The sequence below is a fragment of the Cyprinodon tularosa genome, unplaced genomic scaffold (genome assembly GCF_016077235.1).
Source record: "Cyprinodon tularosa strain WSP-4 unplaced genomic scaffold, ASM1607723v1 ctg25, whole genome shotgun sequence".
In the NCBI taxonomy this organism is placed as follows: Eukaryota; Metazoa; Chordata; class Actinopteri; order Cyprinodontiformes; family Cyprinodontidae; genus Cyprinodon; species Cyprinodon tularosa.
This window is the reverse complement of record NW_024038928.1, coordinates 1103174-1115951: the sequence shown is the minus strand read 5'-3', so window position 1 is coordinate 1115951 and position 12778 is coordinate 1103174. Positions and strand designations below refer to the sequence as shown.

The 12778-nt window shown below is 41.1% G+C and overlaps 1 protein-coding gene across 1 annotated transcript in view; it reads right to left on the bottom strand.

Moving 5' to 3' along the window:
* The window catches only part of wdr17 (WD repeat domain 17), a 65153-nt gene that overhangs the window by 5825 nt on the left and 46550 nt on the right, over positions 1-12778 (bottom strand). Inside the window, exons 23-29 of the mRNA XM_038288202.1 lie at positions 10593-10692; positions 6449-6588; positions 6211-6322; positions 4807-4948; positions 4622-4724; positions 4061-4162; positions 1357-1455 (exon numbers count right to left, since the gene is read on the bottom strand). Coding sequence (XP_038144130.1) covers positions 1357-1455; positions 4061-4162; positions 4622-4724; positions 4807-4948; positions 6211-6322; positions 6449-6588; positions 10593-10692 — 798 coding nt within the window. The remainder of the gene's footprint in view (positions 1-1356; positions 1456-4060; positions 4163-4621; positions 4725-4806; positions 4949-6210; positions 6323-6448; positions 6589-10592; positions 10693-12778) is intronic.

Here is a 12778-nt window from a genome sequence, read left to right as displayed (position 1 = left end):
CCTGTGTGCGTGCGGGCAGGCATGTACGTGGCTGTCTGTGTGTGCCTTCCTGTGTCTGTACCTGTCTGTCTCTCTTTCATAGAAGAAAGATGTTCTACTGATACACTGGATATTAATCGTTTAAATTTCTTCCTCCCAACTAAATACCTTACACAGTGACACAACAGCCAAATCAGAGGTTGGGGAAGGAAGGGAAGTCTGTTGCACAGATTTTAGGAGCCCCCCCACCGTACAAACCTGACGCCAAAGAGCAGCAAGCCCCGGAAAACTCAATGGCAAAGTGGATTGGGCGTTCTGGCCTGCCTGCAAGGACCATTGAGGATGAAGACTTTGTGGATATGATGAAACAAGCCGATATATGTTAAAAAGAGAATCAGTGTGTGGAGAAGTTCTATTCCTACAGTGTTATATAAATAAAATAGAGAAAAGGAGAAGCTGTCTGAAGAATTTTTATTCTGTACAGTGTGATATATATGTTTAAAAAAGCAGAGTGTAGAGAAGTTATATTATTTACAGTGTTGACTAAATGACTAAAATGACAAAAATGAGACTAAGACTAAAACAAAATCGGGAAGGCAATGACTAAATATGACTAAGACTTAAATAGATTTTTGTCGTTGTGACTAAGACTAAATAAAAAAAGCTGGATTGTTTTTTTTTACTTTTTTGGAACAACTGTGACCTTGATGACTGAGAACCTTCACCAACATGATCAAAGTTCACAACCTTCCCGCCACAGCCTGCTGGTGAATGACAAAGTGTCGTATATATTGTCATTTGGCAACAGTTAACGTGCCAGCTTTATTCTACCATTATCAAGATCTACAGGGATGGTTTTAAATCGACTGGTTAGCGACCACTGCTTTAGGCTAACTGCTGGAGATGGAAGGAGGAGAGAGGACAATCAGAGACGCATGCCGGGCAGCAGCTGGCCGGTGTGCTGGACCTAGGACCACAAAACAGTCCTTTCTAGAGCTAAATTAAAGCGACTTATTAAAAAGCTACCAACAAACCCCTTAAAAGCAATTCCATCTTCTGCCTTTGTCTACATTATTTTCATCATTATCTTTCATTTTAAGTGTTTAATACAAGATACTTTCTCATCTCCTAATTTTTACTTTATATTTCATCATTAAATATCTCCCAGATCTCCTCATCATCATCATTCAGAGCTGCTCGTCCTCTAGAAAGACTGTCACTGCAGCCAACTGGTTGCCGTGGTAATTCCTCTTCGACATCTGCTTCTCCTTAGTTATCTTCTGCTACCTATGACCCTCGTGAGGAAGCTTGGTTCTGCCCCTCTAGGCTCTCCGTTCTCTCTGATGCTGGTGAGACCAGTCGGCGGCGCTAACCTACCTGCTGTCGGGTTGCGTGCACGCCCTCCATGCATCCATCTCCACCGACAGCTGCTCGATCTTCAGAGGGACGCAGACCTCTCTCCTCTTCAGCAGCTGGCTGAGAGACAGATAGGAAAAGCTTTCAATAAAACCAGAAACCTAAACATGTTGCCTGCTTCCTGATTACCACCTTCAGGAGATGTTTATCAAGCTACATCCCTGAAAACGTCAAACAACTGAAAAAAACGGCCACAGTTTAAACAATGACGTCTTTCATGTGTTTCTCCTGGTTGCAGAGCGGCAACGGCTGTATTTATACATATTGATATCCTGCTCCATTCTGCCCTAACTCATGAACAGGACCCCAAGATACTTGAACTCCTCAACTTGAGACGGGAACTATGGCATTGGACTTGAAGGAACTGATTCTCATCCCGTCCGCTTCACACTCGGCTGCAAATCCCCCAAATGCATGCTGTAGGTTTGGAGCGAATCAGCATTAACACATCAGATCAACAAACTGTCCTTGGCTGCACCGAGAAATCCTCTCCATGAAGGTTATGAACAGGACCGGTGACAGAGGGCAGCCCTGTCAAGAGTCTAGAACACACCGAATTCGATTTGGCGTCTGATCAGACAGAAAATCGCGTCGGACAAGGTGGTGGTGTTTAGCTCTCATTGAAAGTCAATGGGGATGATCACACCGACACGATTTTATGCAAGGGGGCTGCGTAGCTCCGACTGAGATAGACCCCAGGTCGATTTTAGCTGCTTTCTTGATCATCTCTTTACAAAACAAGCATAAAAAATAAGGTTTCAGGATGTTCACACAAACCATTCCCACAAACCTCTGCAGTAACATCCAAACAACCCTTCCAAGCATCTCTGAACTAACAGCAGGAGTTTTTTTTTTTTTCTTCATTTTAAACTGCCATAAGGCAGACATGGGCAATGTGGAGTCAACAAGTCATCTCCATGTCATGTATTTAATCTACCCAGCCAATTAACCAGGTGAGTCCAATCTGCACAGGTTAATTCACGGTGAAGATTGGACTCACCTGCTTCACCAACACGTGACAAAACTGATTTATGAGAAGAAAACTATTTAATGAGGGCTGTGGGAAGAAGAGCGGCCATTTTTGTTTTCTGTTTCTTTGTTACATTGCTGGTAACTGGAGGGAGGCTGAGGCCCAGAGTATCTTGTATATGTTTAGTTTCTTTTGCACCCTGTTTTGAGTTTTTGAGCACAATAAATCACCAACACCGGTAACCCGACTGAGCCTGGATTCTTGGAGGCCAAAGAACTCCGTCACAGTGACCAAAATCATCACTGTTACTGTTATTATATAGTAAATTAAATCATTACTGTTAAATTGTATGTATTGTCCAATTGTTTATTTAAATTCTTATTCTGGATTAGTTGGAGACATACACTAGGCTATATCAGCCCCACCAAAAATATTTTTCACGAGCCGCCACTGGTTTGTAGTAGTGTCATTAAGCTACTCACATCATCTAAAAATACACTGAATTTCAAAACCTTTGTTATCATTTCCATTTATAGCTTGAATCAAGATTTAGTTTTGAAGAAAGACTCATGACAGAACATCTAGTTTAAAAGAAAAGTCCGCTCATATTCAGAATTCAAACTTCTAAAAGTACTTTAAATATGAAATTATTCCATACTGTTAAATAAATAATACAGGTTTTTAATTAAGAGTAATTTTCAATTTAATGTGCTTTACTGGAGACATCCATGTTGGTCAAAGAACAATACTGCCACCTACTGGTTTGTGACGTCACGGTGCGGTATCGGCTGTTGATCAAGTCCCAGTGCTGTATCTGGTGTTTGTCACAACGCGCTATTATCCAAGTCATCTTGAAAACATTCTTCTTCCAAATATTGGCTACAGATTACGTGTTTTTTCTCTGTCCACAAATTTGATGGCAAATCCTCCCTCTTCAAGTTGGCAATCCGACGACGAACCCGTCCGTGGAGGATCAGGAATCGAAAAGGGGAAATAAGTCTTTTTTTTTTCCACTTTTACCCGATGTATTCCATCATCCAACTGCCATGCACATGGGCATTGTCAGTTTCACTATAGCTCTGGTGAATTTCAATGGTGAAGTCCTCTGGAAATCTTCAATAATTGTTGTTGATTGCAGATGTGTCTAGTAGTTCCCATTGATTTTGCCTGTAAAGCGGGGATAATGGCGATAGGCTTACCGCACCGTGATGTCACTGCTGGAAGATGGCAGGAGTGAAGTGTTTCCCGAACTCAGTGAAGACGACCAAAATGATTGTTTTTATTTTTTTACTGATTAACCCTAAATTCATTAAATCACCGCGAACGTATTAGTTTTAGGTATAGATAATGATCCACTGATCATTCCTTGCTGACCGGACTTTCCTTTAAAACTAAACACATTCTGCATGATGATAATTAATAAAATAAAATATTGAAGAATAAAGTCTGGCTGTTCAATACAGGCAGTTAGTCAGTAATCCCAATTCAAACATCAATAATTAACTAATTGAATGAAATATATATTCTTTTCATTGTATTTCTATTATAAATTAATTGGATTATGTACTAATCTAAACATGAGCGTCTCCAGTGGATCTGAGCTCTCTGCAGATTTACACAAGATGCATAAGATGCCTGAAAACATGGAGGTAAGGGAAAAGCCTTTTTGTGGGTTTAAAGGTGCTGGAAGTCTACCTGGTGTATTCATAGAGAGCAGGAACGATGCTGCAGTAGTTTCTTCTGATGGCGAGCAGAGCTCCGATGTAACCACACAGGATCAACAGCTCGCTGCGCGCTCTGCAGGGACAAACACACTTTTATCACTTCAAACACTTAATATAAAGCTGTTCATTAACAGGTGATAGTTAAATTCTCTATAGTCTCAAAGCTGTCGGCTTTAAAGCTTTCCTGATATCCAAACTCATTTCAAATATTTGCAGAATTTCCCACATTAACCCACACTAACCCACAACTCCAGTTCAATCCAGTTAATCCATTACTAAATTAGCTGACAATTATTACAATAATCAATTAAACATGAAGAAGAATTTGCGAACTTGTGTTGATTAGGCCTCAAAATAATGAAATAAAAAAAATAAAAAAATGCAATAGTAAAATAAAAAAAGTTAAAATAATTTCCCAAAATATTCCTAAGTAATGTATAAATTCCGCAAAAGTATTTTTTTAATCTCTCTCTCCTGCGGCCATGAGTAAATATGTTCTAATGCTGAAACAGGAGTCCAACTGTGTTCTCACTCTGTCATCTTGGCCATGACGAGGCGCTCGGTCCGAATGTAGCTCATCAGATCCAGGATTGGATGAACGGCATCCACCGTCCAATCAGATCCAGACAGCTGCTCTGATCAGCAGGAACATTAGAGATGGACTTTTAGAAAGGAGACAGGACAGAAATCCATCATATAATCAAACGCTGTCGGTACCTTTGACATAACCGATGCCTATCGTCAGGGCGTCTTCAGGTTCAGAGCTGAGCAGGTGGAACTTAACCGCAGAGATGAGATCTCCGCTGCTCACTGCTTCTTCTGCCAGAGTCTTACATTCATCCATGGGAGGAAGACCACACTTTAACAACAACAAAAAATCAGTTTTAATATGGTCAGGTCTAGAAATGGCAGTTTATCGTGTTGTTTGTGGTGAAAAATGTCTCAATAAATTCTAGGTAGAAATGAATGGAATTGTGAGGTTTATTTAAAAAAAAAAGATACTTTTATTAAACATTGAACTTAACAGCGTGAAGACTTTTTCTGTAAATCAAAGGAGGGCCTAGGAAGAAAAGTTTGACAACCACAGCAATAAGTGCCTGTAATGTCAGGTCATTCATTTATTCCATGAGGACATCAATAAATACTAAGAAACTAGGGATGCACGATATTGGGATTTTGGCCGATATCCGATATGCCGATATTTTAAAACTCATGTAGCCGATGTCATTGTCATTGAAAATAGCAGTTTTGTTATCCATTTCTGACACTTTGAAAAATAATATACTCAAATATATTTTCATATGCTGATGTCAAAATGATTTTTAAAAACGCGGTATTGATCTACTTTACTTTCAAAATCTCGTGAAATTTCATCGTTCTGTTACAAACTCTCGTGATATTTTGCAAATTCTTGTGAGATTTTGTTAGTAAAATCGATCGATGCCGCGTCAATATATCAACATATAAAAATATGGCAAAATTTCGTGAATTTTCGGGGGATTTCGTAGCATAACGATGACATATAGCAATATTTCATTAGTAAAAGAGATTGATATGGTGTTTTTAAATGGCAATATATCAGCATATGAAGATATTGTGATATTTTAATGTATCAATATTTTTTCCCTCGTCTTTAGAAGTTTTTAAGTCTGTAAAAAAGAAGTTTTTGAGGAAGAAGAAGAAGTAGTATTTTTTTTTTTTTTTTTTAGACTTTAGAAACTCAGAAGCTGATCAAATATCGGGTTTAATATCGGTGGGGTGGCCGATGTCCGATATTCAGTTTTAAGGCCGATACCGATAGGGGGCCGATTATATCGTGCATCCCTATAAGAAACAATAAAATACAGATAATATGTGCAGTTTAATTATAAAAATCTTCCTTTATTGTGTAACCCATGAACTGAAGAAGCCTATTTGAACACATATGTGTTTTTTAAGAGCTATGTTTATGCTTCGTGGTGCTTTCATTGCAGCTGCATGCATTTAGAGTCTTAGTGTTCAAATTGGCAGAAACAAGTTTGACCTTTTTATCATCGTCTGTATCCAAATTCAAATAGAACCACTAAATATGGTGAGTCCATATGTTCTGTTTCACTTGAAGTGTGTGTCTAAGTGACCCACCCTCTCGTGCAGTTGGTTGATTTCCGCAGAGCTTCCTGGGTAAAATGTACACAGCTTAGCCAGTAAAATATGGTTGTCGGGAATCATCTGCAGCAGGTCAACTGAAAGCTCCCTGCGTGTGAAAAGAGGAAGTTTTCACAGTTTTAATCCCTTTTAGTGATCTGCAGATCATCAAACATTTTTGTGATTTAGCTCTAGAGTGATGTGTGGTAGTAGCAGGGTTGGTTTGGAGCTCTACCATGTTGAGGGGGTCATGTACTTCCTCGCCAACAGTTCAAGGCAATAAGCCGTGCTCTGACTGGCAGCCTCTCCCAGGACGAGTCCAACAAATGCAGCCAACTCCAGCTCGTTTCCACGGATCAGGTTGACCATGGCCTCCTGGAGAACACAGCTCACATTTCAGAAACCACTGAATCCTCTAAGTGGAAGGAGTTTTAGGCTACATTCACACTGCAGATAATTTTTGCCCTGAAGTGACTCTGGGGAGATTCTTCCTCGCTGTGTGAACAGAACAAGTCCCATAGAATAGGCCTTTTTCCAATCTGATCTTGGCCACGTTTGTAGGTGGTTTCAAATACGATGCCGGTCCGATCTTTTGGACAGCCAGGTGACCTATACTGGAATTAGTATGAGGATGATGTCACTCTGTACTGACAGCGCGGAACAAAAACAATGACAACAAACATGGAGGATAGCAAAGAGGGACGTGGACAATGGAGGGATGATAAAATTCTGGAATTAATAATTATTTTGGCCGGTACAACGATCCAAAAGGAACATAAGGGGTTATACCCTGACAGGTCAATTGGCTAAGAAGCTGCACCAACACATTTCTCCTCAAGCCCCTGTCCCACCTTGACGATTCAGACCAGCCTACGCCTGATGTATAAAAAATCAGGCAAAAACGCGGACATAAGTTGGATAAGTTATGGGTACGTTTTATGTAAGTTATGAGCACGCTGAAGCACGCTGGCACATGTCAACATACGGCGAGAAATTTTGCGCATGCTTAAAACTTCCCGCCGTATGCCAGCGTGTGCTCATAAGTGGGGCATAAGTTAGAGGTAAGGTATATGATCATTGGCATTCGTTAAGTATAAGTTACTCATAAGTCGTAGTGTTTAGCTTATCCAAAACCTATGAGCAACTCGTGCATAACTTATGCGTAACTTATCAAGAACTTATCTCCAACGTATATCAACATATCTGACGCTTTCAAGGCAACCGCTGAACGTGTTTCTAACTGACAGCTACTGTTTAATGGCGTATTGGCAGCGTTTTGGTATAAAAGGGGGTTCACAGGAGGAAATTGTCTGTACTCCTCCAGACTTCTTCCCCATCATAGGGTTAGCGGGAAGTGAGTGTGATGTCTCCTATCCATCTGGAAACCTTCCGTAGAAGTAATTTTGGGAAGGGGCGAAAATACTGGTTAGCTGATTGGCCTATGTTGGTGATAGACGGGCCAAATAAACCAATCAGATCAACGAAGCATATGACATAACAGAGCGACGACGAAGAGGAGCCAATTGATAGATCAAACTCTTGCCGAAACCAGTCGGGAGAAGAGCAAAAACATCTTTTCCTCTGAGAAAAGCCTCCAGAGCAGTGTTTTGCTCTTCTTTCAGTGAAGAAATACTCTGTAATTCCGATAAAACTTGCTCGATAGCCACGCTAACGCTAGTTTCATCGGCTGAAGCCGCCATGTTCTTTAGACTGAACTGTCGCGCTTCTCGTTGCGTTACACCTCAACCCGCCTCAAAGCCAACGCTGATTGGACGTTCGTTTGGTGAACGGCTCCAAATTTTTCTTCAACGGAGAGTCTCCAGACTGATTAGCGAGTGAAATCTTGAAAGCTCGCGAGATCAGGATGGTCTCACGAGGCTACTCTGGATCTGCTGTGACTGCAAACCTTCTTTCTTTCCGTCTTTCTCGGGTGGTAAACAGCAGCTAGGTTAATATCACAATCAAAGAAATCTATTTATGCAGGCTGGGCGTAGGGTTTGTCGCGGTTGAGGAATTTCCCCTGCGATTTTTCAAGGAGGCTAAATATTGCAATATGCAATATTATTGAACCATCTTTTTTTTTCTTTATTTTTATCTATTTATTTCGCAAATGTGTTTTCGACACTTTATTGAACACTGATCAAAGGGCAGTAATGGCACATATATGCCTCATTTCTCTGACTGAACTTAACAAGATTCAGAAGAAGGCAGAACTTTTAAAGGCAAATTTGACTGCAGAATCTTTCATTAAAAAAAAAGTGCCCGTTTTGTTATTTTTTTTTTTACTTAAGTGCGCCTATACAAAATTAAATGATAACACGCACCATAATTCTTAATTCACACACAAACAAATGACGGCAATATAAAGCTCAGCCATGTCCTTGTGGCTGGCACCGACATGAGCCGCTGCACGACTCTGTGTGGCAGGAGGCGGCGGTAGTCGCGCCGTAACAGCTGGGTGGCAGCTAGTCAAATGAGCCCTTACATTCGTTGTGTTTCCACGTTTTACTTAAACAGTTTTGCCGCAGATTTTTACAAATTGCCTCATTTAAATTGTCAGGCTCCCCCTTTTTATTTGGTTGAAAACCGAAATGCTCCCAAAGGGGCGAATAGGGCTGGGTATTGTTAAAAAAATTTCGGTTCCGGTACCAATACCGATACCTTCACTTCGATACCGGTTCCTGAACGATACTTTTTTCGATACCAGTTTTATAATATCAATTCGAAAAAAAAGAAAATTACACAACATAAAAAAGTACAAATCTTGAGTTTTATTTTAAGCTATGTTTTTCCATTTACATTTTTCCTCTTACATAAAAAAATAAATAATTCAGTGTCTAATATTCACTGTTACATTGTGAGGACCTTTTTACTTAGCAGTTTTCCTTTAGAAAAATTACCATGTCTGACAAACAAGCCCGTTGAATGGGATCCTACTGACAGCGCACCGCTGGTATGGGGGGGGGTCTGAGCGGCTCCGACAGAAATATTGAAGGCAGGATGAACTGACTGCACTGATTACGTTTTCAGGTGGATTTTCCCACTTAAAAACATAATAAAACTACTTTATTCCCACTGATCACAGCAAATATAGCTGCAAGGCAAATAAAGGATAGAGTAGCTCCGCCCAACGCGCGTCTGACCCACTTTGCGACCGCGCAGCCAGAGCAGCAAAGCTTCTTCAGCAGCGCGTCAGAAGCTGGTACAAGCAGCAAAAATGAAGCAGCAGACGAGATTTTGCTGCGTCCAGTTTGAAAGCAGCATGATTCACTCCGCTCTGGCTTTGCTCTGCCCACGGGCTGCTGAGAGGAGGATGGTCGCGCTGGCTGCGGTCCGCTCTTCTTGCAGTCAAACACAGAGCGACTTTCTGCTCTTAAATTATTTCCGTGCACGATGTATTGCATTGTGCACTATTAGCATCAGTCTTAATAAAGTGAAGCCGCACTTTTGACCTGGGGGGCATTTTAAAGGGGTTCCGCGACGCTGCAACCAGTTCACAATAGATACACATGAACCCTGGCTGTAGGCGTGACCACCTGTGTATTTTTCCTGGATGACGCAATCACCTTAAGTGTTCCAGCCAATCACCGAAACTTGGTACCGAAAGACGAGGCATGTTTCGATACTCTGTAGAACCGAAGCATTTCGGTCGGTACCATAAAAGTACCGAAGTTCGGTACCCAGCCCTAGGGGCGAAGTAACATTTGGTTTTGATATTAGTGCAGCTGCCATTGTATCCTTCTCAGCTGTTGTCCCAAGATGCGGTGATGGCGGTGGCTGGTTTTGTAGCGCGTTGAGCTTCTTGATATTGCGATATATTTCATTTGTGCGGTTATTGTGACAGCCCTAGCCGGGCGCCTTTGGGCGCATCGCTGTGCCCCTCAGGACATTGGCTTGTGCATCAATTCATTGGCATTACACGATCGTGCGTTATGCATAAGTTAGGCTGTCGTTGGACATAAGTTCTGGACTAGTTATAAATACGCTATGTATACGCCCAGAATTGAAAAAAAAATACATAGAAAGTTTACCATATGCCAGCATTTTAAGAGATTCTGGTATGTCAAGGCATGTCAGCGCCCTCGGAGATGTCTCTGCCAGTGCTTCACAGAAATATGTAATTAAAAGTTTAGCCCTCTTTCTCCTGTGGTCTGCTGTATCATCCGGCTACTTCCACAGTTTAACAGCTTTAAAGCCATCCATAGATGCAGACTTCTGACACGTCTTTTTTTTGTTTTTCTGAGCATGTGGGTCACCTCACAGACACAATCTGATATGGTCATGTGAACTGCCTCACAGAATAAAAAATAAAAAATAAATCAGAATTGAGCATTAGGACCTGCAGTGTAAACGTAGCCTTTGATGAGCAAGATGCAAACCTGGATGTTGTCGACAGCCAGGTGGCAGCATGCAGCCAGGACCGAGCATCCGTCCTGGAAATACCAATCTGCAAGTCCCCTACAAACGATATGAAGGAGGCTGAAAGAAACAAGAGATCGTAGCTATAGATTAAAAAGCTCAAACCTCTGATTCTGTCAGAAATGTGATCACTTAACATCTTTGTAGGTTCACTTCAATAACAGTGGAGTGTTTGGAGCTGGAGTCTGTCGGCTGATCGGATTTAACCTTTCTGGATTCTATTGTAAATTTTGCTTAGAAAAACTTAAATATGATTAGGTGGGGACTGAGATCAACATCCGGTTAGCTGAACAGATCTAAGCTAAAACAAAATAAACAACAACAAAAAAGACATTTAAACTGCTAAACTTAAATCAATATAATACAAGCTTTTGTAATGAAAGCTAAGGTAGGCTTAAGGCTGAATGTTAGTTTAAAGTCAAAGAGAGATCCATCATCCTTCAGCTGATCCCCCTAGCTTCTACAAAAGTGTCAGTGTTAATAGATGCTGATCACAAAAAAGCTAAAGATCTCATTAAAACTAGTTTCACTATTTTATTCCTGGCATTAAGCAGCTCTTGTGACTTAAACCAGGTGACAAAATGCACTTTGAGAAACCTTGGGAGTTTTAATTGATGAGGAATTGTCTCTGGAGCAGCACACAAAACAACTGATAAAACACAGTTTCTTTCAACTTCGTAACATCACAAAACTCAGAAATGTAGTTTCTGAAAATGACCTTGAGATGCTGATCCATGCATTTCTGTCATCACGTTTGGACTACTGCAATATCCTGTTCACTTGTCTGAACAAAAAAGGCTTAGCTCGATTGCAGCTAGAGCAAAATTCTGCAGCAAGGATCTTGACATGCACAACCAGAGGAACCTAGCCTTGTGAGACCATCCTGATCTCGCGAGCTTTCAAGATTTCACTCGCTAATCAGTCTGGAGACTCTCCGTTGAAGAAAATTTGGAGCAGTTCACCAAACGAACGCCCAATCAGCGTTGGCTTTGAGGCAGGTTGAAGTGTGACGCAACGAGAAGCGTGACAGTTCAGTCTAAAGAACATGGCGGCTTCAGCCGATGAAACTAGCGTTAGCGTGGCTATCGAACAAGTTTTATCGGAATTACAGAGTATTTCTTCACTGAAAGAAGAGCAAAACACTGCTCTGGAGGCTTTTCTCAAAGGAAAAGATGTTTTTGCTCTTCTCCCGACTAGCCTGGCTGTTAGTACGTCATATGCTTCGTTGATCTGATTGGTTTATTTGGCCCGTCTATCACCAACATAGGCCAATCAGCTAACCAGTATTTTCGCCCCTTCCCAAATTTACTTCTCGGAAGGTTTCCAGATGGATATGCAGAGCAAATCCATCTGGCGGAGTCAGGTTAAGAGGAACCCACATGACTCCTGTCCTCAAAGTTCTATACTGGCTTCCAATTGAATAAGGCATAAACTTTAAAATCTTGGTCCTGACCTTTAGAGCCCTGCACGGACAGGCTCCCTCTTAAATTTGCGATCTGGATTAAGACTCTCTTTTCTGCTTGCAGAGAGAACTTGTTAATGGCCCCTGGACGAGAGGAGACAGGTCTTTCCAAGCTGCCGCACACAGACTGTGGAATGCTTTGCACTTAGTAAACTCCATGGATAATTTTACAGGGGAACACCAGTTTTTTTACATTGGGCCCTTGATTTTACGTTATTACATCATGTTCTGCTCACCTATATGAGTCGTGTGTCATTTGGAGCTGTTCTGAAGATATTCCGTTAGGTTATATCCAAGTAACGTCTTCCTACAGGCAACGACTTGAAGGCAAAAACTAAATTGTTCATAATTTATTCTTTATGGAATGCCAGCATTCACTGTCCCCCATACATGAGCCTTTATATTTTTTATATTTATATATATTTTTTTAAACAAAGCGGAGTGTGTATGACATCATCCGCGCAACATATTCTCATTATCAGTTCGTATGAAATCGTACAAAAAGTTATGCACAGTATTTCGTACGTTTTTGAAGTTTTTCCTCGAAAATACAGATCAGTGCGCATGCGCAGCCAGACAGACGAAAAAAGCAGATCCGCGGACGGATGTAAAACTGCGAAAAACAGTGCGATAATTACTTCTTCATGTCTCTAACTAGGTTGCTTGCTGTTTTGTATCTTAGGG